Source organism: Chiloscyllium plagiosum, chromosome 25 (assembly GCF_004010195.1).
Source record: "Chiloscyllium plagiosum isolate BGI_BamShark_2017 chromosome 25, ASM401019v2, whole genome shotgun sequence".
NCBI classification, from domain to species: Eukaryota; Metazoa; Chordata; class Chondrichthyes; order Orectolobiformes; family Hemiscylliidae; genus Chiloscyllium; species Chiloscyllium plagiosum.
In genome coordinates this window covers 13,452,203-13,460,762 of record NC_057734.1, presented here as the reverse complement: position 1 = coordinate 13,460,762, position 8,560 = coordinate 13,452,203, and the positions used below count along the sequence as shown (strand labels likewise).

General features: G+C 44.2%; 1 protein-coding gene across 5 annotated transcripts in view; it reads right to left on the bottom strand.

Moving 5' to 3' along the window:
* Positions 1–8,560, bottom strand: part of LOC122562579 (rabphilin-3A-like) — a 239,783-nt gene that overhangs the window by 33,185 nt on the left and 198,038 nt on the right. For all 5 annotated transcript variants that reach the window (XM_043715534.1, XM_043715537.1, XM_043715533.1 and 2 more), the window contains one exon: positions 7,111–7,220. In XM_043715534.1, the coding sequence (XP_043571469.1) occupies positions 7,111–7,220 (110 nt within the window). The remainder of the gene's footprint in view (positions 1–7,110; positions 7,221–8,560) is intronic.

The window sequence follows — 8,560 nt, the reverse complement described above, 5'->3', positions numbered from 1 at the left end:
GGATGATGTGCTGTACATGGAGATTGGTGGGGTGGTAGGTGAGGACCAGTGGGGTTCTGTCCTGGTGGCGGTTGGAGGGGCGGGGTTCAAGGGCGGAGGAGCGGGAAGTGGAAGAGATGCGGTGGAGGGCGTCGTCGACCCCGTCGGGGGGGAAATTGCGGTCCTTGAAGAAGGAGGCCATCTGGATTGTACGTTTTTGGAACTGGTCCTCCTGGGAGCAGATGCGGCGGAGTCGAAGGAATTGGGAGAATGGGATGGCGTTTTTACAGGGGGCAGGGTGGGAGGAGGTGTAGTCCAGGTAGCTGTGGGAGTCGGTCAGTTTGTAGTAGATGTCCGTGTTGATTCGGTCGTCTGAGATAGAAATAGAAAGGTCGAGGAAGGTGAGGGAGGAATCTGAGACTGTCCAGGTAGGATGTATGTCATAACATGTCCAAACAGATTGATTAAAATAACCACTCAGAGGAACTTCTGCATGATGTCTTGAGATAGAAATAATTGATCTGCAACAATCACAGTATTCTTTCTTTGTGCCAGGTATGACTTCAACCAAACAGGCATTTTACCCTAATTCTCAATGACATCAGTGTTGATAGGGTTTCTTATTGGCCCAACATGTCAAACACCACCTGCTGTCAAAGGAAATCTCTCTCACCTCACCTCTGGAATTTACGTTTTTGTCCATGTTTGGATAAAGATTATAATGAGGTCAGCAGCTGAATGGCATTGGTGGAATATAAATTGAACATCAATGAAAAGATTGTTGCTGAGTGAGTACTGCTTTGTTAACACACAATGTTATGTTATGATATTGATGCAAAATAGTGCCACAATTAAAGTCTTTGCCATCTTTGAGTGACTGGCAGGAAAGCATTGTGAATTATAGTCCTTTAAAGACTATAAATTCCCTTAATTCTTTTAAAAAAGCACAAGAAATAAACAATATTGTAACAGCTTTGATGTATATGTAAAGGTAAAGAAAAGAAAATATGAATCCCTTAAGAAACAGTTTGGAGAAATTATAATATAGACTAAGGGAATGGCAGTGATAGTAAGTTAATTTTTGTGGGAGGAAGCAATTTTATTACTTGTATGATCTGGGAGTGGAAGTGATTGGGAGTGAGAAAGATCCTGATAAAGTTTAGACAACCTATAGTTCAGGAGAATCCTACAGGGTTCAGAGATTTTATGTGATAGCACAAACCTGTCCCTTGCCAGACTTCAGCTGAGCTGACTCACGTGACTTTCAGTTTGGCTAGAAACTAAGTAGGCACAGGGAAGGGTAGGCCACAGTCATGGCCTGTGGGAGAGGTTGTTAATCCATGGACTTGCAGAAGAACTTTAGGCCAGATCACCAAACATCAATAATATAGAAAACGTTACAATCTGTTGTTAAGGACATGAAATCAGGATGAAATAATTCCACAGAGGCCAGTATCCAATCACCAAGTCATCCTTTATTTACAGGTGCATTGTACTTGACACTGGTCCAGCCCCCTCAGAGAATGGGCATAACCTCTGACATTCCTGTTTATAGCTATCAGCCAGGGCTCCCTGATTGGACCAGGGTAACAGCCCCAATCAAGGAACTCATATTCTACGTGATCCATCTGGCTGACCTCATTACAATCACTACACCCCTCCCCCTCTAAATCCAGGGACAGAGGCCTGTTCTTTTTCTTGTAATCTCTCCAGGGGCATTTTTGAACCAGGTCTGGTTCCTCCAACACAACCTCAGATATGGGCAGCACGTACCAGACCCTAGCTCACCTCTTGCACCTAGGAAGAAATTCATCCCCTTCTTCAGGCGGTAAAGGTGTTGTGGCTGCGACATCTGTCATGTCCATCTCAGATTCCAACAATTCTTTGGTCGTAGGTGGAGTGGGAGACCCCACAGTTTCTGACAGCCTTTGTGGCTGTTGTGGAAGGTTGCATCTGTTCTCCTCCTGCACTGTTCATGCGTTTGCAGCTTTCATGTGTTCTACACCTGTTCAGGACTGCCTCACCTACCCGATCTTTGTCAAACACGGGACCTGACCTCGTGTCAACCATACCTCTTAACTATGCAAGGCCATTTCTGTGATTTCCCCTGAAGTGAACCGTCTCCCTTGCCTAGAGGAGGCTTGTGTTCCTGATGCCGTTTACTTCCCTCCTCCCCAGGTCCCACCAGATCAGATTTAACCTGGTGTGGAGATTTCTCCAACTCTGCTGGAGTTATCCCTGTGGTTGCATGAGGGGTGGTCAGATAATAAAATTAGAACCAGTTTGGCATAGAGTGAAGCTGTAACTGTTTCTTTAAGCCTGCTTTCAAGGTTTGCACTGTGTTTTCTCCCAGGCAATTGCATGCCAAATACCAGTCAACTTTAAGCAATACTCAAATTCCCTGCTGATAGATAATGGTCTATTTTACGTGGCCAAAACTTTCAGGAGCCCATATATTGCAAAAGATGCATGCAGCTTTGCTATCATTGTCCCTGTGTTTGACGAATGAACTCTATGCATGTCCAATCTCTCAGAGTGGGCATCCACAATGACTAAGAATGTTGAGCTCATGAAAGGGCCAGCACAGTCAACATGTAACTGAGTTCAGGGTTTACCCACCCATTCCCACGAATGTCAGGGAGTTGCGAGCAGTAACTTTTGTCCTATTGACATTCTGGGCACTGCCTCACCAATGTGGCTAGGTCTGCATCCAATCCTGCCACTGGATATTACTTCCCGCATACATCTCCATTTTGGACATGCCCGGATGACTTTGATGGAGTTCAGCCAGTATCTTGTAGTGACCTTTGCTTGGGACAATCACCCGTGCTCCTCAAAATAAAATGCCACCCTCAATGGTGATCTGATCTCGCTGAGTCCAGCAAGGTTTCAATTCTGATAGCAATGGTCCTTTTGTTTCCTCCATTGCCATCTGCTGTTTTGGTTTCGACAGGACAGTATCTTTTTGCTTCCAAAGACTGATTTTGTCAGCGGTGATCGAAAGGGTATGGAGAAAGCTCAAAACCAGAATGGATTCTTCCAGAGGTGGCACCACCAGTAATGTACCTGCCAGTGGGAAGCAGCATAAGGCATCTGCATTTGCTACTTGGCCACCCAGACAATCTCCTTCCACCTCTTTTCACCTATCGCATTTCCAATGCCCCTCCCCCAAGTCCCTCCTCCCTACCTTTTATCTTAGCCTGCTGGACACACTTTCCTCATTCCTGAAGAAGGGCTCATGCCCGAAACGTCGATTCTCCTGTTCCTTGGATGCTGCCTGACCTGCTGCGCTTTTCCAGCAACACATTTTCAGCTCTGATCTCCAGCATCTGCAGTCCTCACTTTTTCCACCCAGACAATCTTCCAACTTGTAATTGTACACACTTCGAATGACAGCTTGCTTTGAACTTGACTTGAAGCTAGGGGGCATGGCTTTGTCCTTTTAGAGTAGAGCTAGCAAAGGTCTGTGATCTGTTACTATTACAAATTTACGTTTGTAAAGGTATTGGTGGAACTTTTTCATACTAAACAAATCTTAGTAGGACTTATACACCCAATGGTAAGGTCCTAGGGAATGTTGCTGAACAAAGAGACCTTGGAGTGCAGGTTCATAGCTCCTTGAAAGTAGAGTCACAGGCAGATAGAATAGGGAAGAAAGCATTTGGTATGCTTTTCTTCCAGTCAGAGCACAGAGTATAGGAGATGAGAGGTCATGTTGCAGCTGTACAGGACGTTGGTTAGGCCACTTTTGGAATAAAGTGTGCAATTCTAGCTACCTTCCTATCAGAAGGATATTGTGAAACTTGAAAGGGTTCAGAAAAGATTTACAAGGATGTTGCCAGGGTTGGAGGATTTGAGCTATAGGGAAAGGCTGAATAGGGTGGGGCTGTTTTCTCTGGAGCGTCGAAGGCTGAGGGGTGACCTTATAGACGTATACAAAATCATGAGGCAAGGATAGGGTAAATAGACAAAGTCTTTTCCCTGGGTTGGGAAAGTCCATAACTAGAGGGCATAGGTATAGGGTGAGAGGGAAAAGATACAAAAGAGACCTAAGGAGCAACATTTTCATGCAGAGGGTGGTATGTGTATGGAATAAGCTGCCAGAGGAAGTGGTGGAGGATGGTACAATTGCAACATTTAAAAGGCATCTGGATGGGTATATGAATAGGAAGGTGGTGGAGGAGTATGGGCCAAGTTCTGGCAAATGGGACTAGATTAAGTTGGGACATCTGGTTGGCATGGACGAGTTGGACTGAAGGGTTTGTATCCGTGCTGTACCTCTTTGACTCTATGACTCTATGTCCACCATACCTTCCTTCTCTGATCGGGCATATTTGTGCTCTGCATCAGCCAAAGCCTGGGAAGTATACACTATTGAACATTCATTTCCATTGATCCATTTGTGAGTCAGCGCTACCCCGATACCATACATGAAGGCATCACATGACAGCCCTACATCTCGCTTGGGAGCATAGTGTGCCAACACCTGAAGGCTGCGTCTTGGCTACGAGACCATTTCCAAGGCTGACCCTTTTTCAATAGCCGGTACACCTTTGATCACCTTCACTTTCTCTTCCAACATGTATAACCTGGTCTTGTCGACTCTGTGGCCTAAGTAGGTCATTTGGGGTACCTGGTACACACATTTTTTCCCTTCTAAGACATATGCCCACCTTGGAGAAACATCTAAGGACTATATCCAAGTTCTCTAAAGGCTCTTTATTGGTTTTCCCTGTTATTTGCATGTCATCCAAATAACTGGTGACCCAGGGTTGACCTTGTAAAATACTTTCCATCATCCAATGAAAAATGGACAGGTTGACTTTACCCAAATGGCAGTCTTGCATATTGGTGCAAATCTTTGTGGGTATTAATTGTTGCATACTTCTGGGAATCCTTATCTAACCACAATTGTAGGTACGCATGGCTCCATGTGCAACTTTGTGATGGTCAGCAACCCCCCGCCAACCAGTTTTGCATATAAATCCTCTACGTGAGGGGATGAGTATTTATCTACCTGCGAGAAACGGTTTACAATTTGTTTAAAATCCCCACAAGGGCGATCTGACCTATCAGGCTTCACTATCGCTATGTCCGGTGCTTCCCATTCCACAAACTGGACTGGTTTGATGATTCCTTTGCTTTCTAGCCTCCTGATTCCTGCCTCTACTTTTGCATGTAAGGCAAATGGCGCTCGCAGAATTGTGAAATTGCTTCCTGGTCAACATGCAAGGTGGCCTTGGCTCCTTTGATAGTCCTGAGACCATCCTGAAAAATCTCAGTATATTTAATTAGGACTCCACTCATTTTGTCATCGAAACATGGTGAGCCAATCTAGGTGAATCTTTCGCAACCAATTTCTCCCCAGCAGGCTTGTGCCTGAGTCTTTTACTACAATAACTGAACCAGCTGCTACTCATGAGACCAGAATCAAAGTTATACTCTTAATCTTGTAAAGGCTCTCCAGTATAGGGTCTCAGTCAAGCCGAGATCTTGCACAAACATAAGGGTTGGAGTCTAGAATGAAGTTTGTTAAAGACTGGCTTTGCCAATCACTGATACAGCTGTTCTGGTATCAATCTCCAATGAACCGAGTGACCATTTAACCAGACATTCATTTTGATTGGCTCTGATTTAGCTGTTGCTAAGCGATTTAACTGTTCCAAGCCAGTTGTAAGTGAGTTTTCCAGGGTATGCACTTGCCTGGATACCATCCTATGAGTTCTCTTACTCAAATTAGGTTGAGTGGGACTGTTTTGATGTCTCGTGTCCACATACTGGCAGAAACTACAATCCTGAAGAGAATTTTAATTATTTGCCCAGGGCTTGGCTTTGTTTTGGGGTTTTGCTGTGGGCTGACCTTGGGTCTCTCTATTCAGGACATGTCCTGAGTGCAATTGCCTTCACTCACATGGTGTCTATCAAGGTCAGTCGGTCTGGCGAGAGTGTTCACTTCCACTGGCATATCCTCATACTCTCCACTTGCCACATTTTCCAATGATGGAAATGTGTTGCTGGAAAAGAGCAGCAGGTCAGGCAGCATCTAGGGAACAGGAGAATCGACGTTTTGGGCATTAGCCCTTCTTCAGGCTAATGCCCGAAACGTCGATTCTCCTGTTCCCTAGATGCTGCCTGACCTGCTGCGCTTTTCCAGCAACACATTTCCATCTCTGATCTCCAGCATCTGCAGACCTCACTTTCTCCTCAAACATTTTCCAATGACAAAGCCAGTTGAAGAGCCAGTTTGACTTCAGGTGATAGGTGCTTTTGAGTGGTCACATGATTAATCTCACTCTCATTGCTACTGAATTAACTCCATAGAGACTTGTATCCTGTTGGCAAGTCACCCTTTATTTGCACTTGCATCGTTCTTGACACTGGTCCAGCTTCCTCAGAACCAGCTCTCAGTGAGTAGACAGAACCTCTGACACGCCTGTTTATATGTCAGCTAGGGGTTCCTGATTGGGGCTGTTAATCTGGTCCATTTAGGGACTCAATTAGGGTCTACACGGCTGACCTCATTACAATCACTACACAGGACACTTGGAAAATCATAATATGATTGGGCAGAATCAACATAGAGTTATGAAAGTATAAATAATATCAAATTTCAATCATGATCTTATTGAATAGCAGAGAATGCTCAAAATGCCAATGGCCTCCTCTGCTTCTATTTCCAATGTTCCTGTGTCTGCATTCATTCGGCAAGATGCCAAGCCCCTTATGCCTGTTATCAACTTCCAATATTGCCTGTAGAGCAATGACCCAAAACAGCCAGAAGCATTAGTTCACAATATCTGAAAACTGAAAGTAAAGTAATAAAATCGTGAATATTTCTGAATAGAATCATAAAACCACTCACCATGTCCATTGTATAAAAACTAAGGGTAGAAAAGGCCAGAGAGATCAAGGTGGATTAACAAAAGGAAGAAGTCATAGACCATTCGAGATGTCAAACACCTTAATTCAAACCTGAAAACATGCTTCACTTGAAGATTATTAGAAGAGTTTCATTGGATGAGAGATTTGATGAGGTTTTCCGAATTGGTTGAAGATTATTGAAGGGATTCTTGGTTACCTTAAGACTACTAGAGAGGTTGCTTTTCTCAGGCATCTGTCTATATTTCTCACCTGAGAGTTTTTCTCTGCATATCATCCTCAGTGATTCCATGGTATGTTAGCCGTTCATTCCACACAGGGTTTCGGGTGTTGCGCAGTGTTTTCGTGCGCAGCTTATTTGACTATGTTTGGAAAGAATATAAACATGTTTGATTCAACTCATTCAATTGCTCAGGCTATCATTTTGAGTGTCTCAAAGATCATCAAGAATTCTGGCATTTTTATCAGGCTATCTTCTTTTCTGCTCTGATTCCCTACCCATTTTCCTTGAGGTCAATTGTTCATGATAGGATATAGCCTTCCTGGTGTAAAGTCTTTGAATCTAGAGTACCATTACACCATTACTCAGATAAGGTTAACAGTAATGCATCTATTTGTCATTAAATTGGGGAATTCCACCTGATAAATTGTGCACATGAAAATATGTTCTAAATATTTTATGTTGTTCTGATTATGGCTTTGTTCTCAGTGGACAGTAGAGTAGGCCAGCAGCTCTATGGTTCTTTGTGGATCCAGCTGGTATGAAACACTTCAAAGCACCCAACTGTTGACTTTTCTTCCACCATTTCCCATCTTTCTTGCCTGGAAATGCTTTTACCTTTCTCTTTGGGTCTTCTCCCCAGGTAGACTGGTTGAGACCTTCTTCTGAGGTATTTGGAGAATAAGAGGAACATAATAGGATAGATTATGACTTGTGCGACCATCTAAATTGGTCTACCGATTCAGTATCATTTCAGGGAACATCTGTGGGTCATATACACCAAACAACCCCACCGCCCTGTGGCAAACCACTTCAACTCCCCCTCCCACTCTGCCAAGGACATGCAAGTCCGGGACCTCCTCCACCACTAAATCCAAGCCACCTGACAACTGGAGGAAGAATGCCTCATCTTCTGCCTTGGGACCCTTCAACCACACGGCACCAACATTGACTTCACTAGTTTCCAAATCTCCTCTCCCCTCACCAGATCCAACCCTCTAACTCGGCACTGCATTCTTGACTTGTCATATCTGTCCATCTTCTTTCCCACCTAACTGTTCCTCCCTCCCCACTAACCTATCACAATTACCCCCACCTGCATCCACCAACGCCCTCCCAGCTATCTTACCCCCAGGCCCAATCCTACCCTCCTATTTATGTCTCAGCCCCCTTCCCCATCTCAAAACGTTGACTTTCCTGCACCTTGCATGCTGCGCTTTTCCAGCGCCACACTTTTCAATTTTGACTCTCCAGCATCTGCAAAGTCCTCACTTTCTCCCAGTGTCACCCACTGTATGAGTATTTACTGTACGCACAAATATCTACCTCAATGTATTTCTGATAACTGTATCTGATAATTGTTAAAATGGTTGGCCAAGAAATTAATTTGGCCTGTTAATTCTTGATATCAATGTAATCTGTTGCACAGATGTGACATTTCAATTGTTACCTGTCACAGACATTTCCTATAGTTTATAAGTA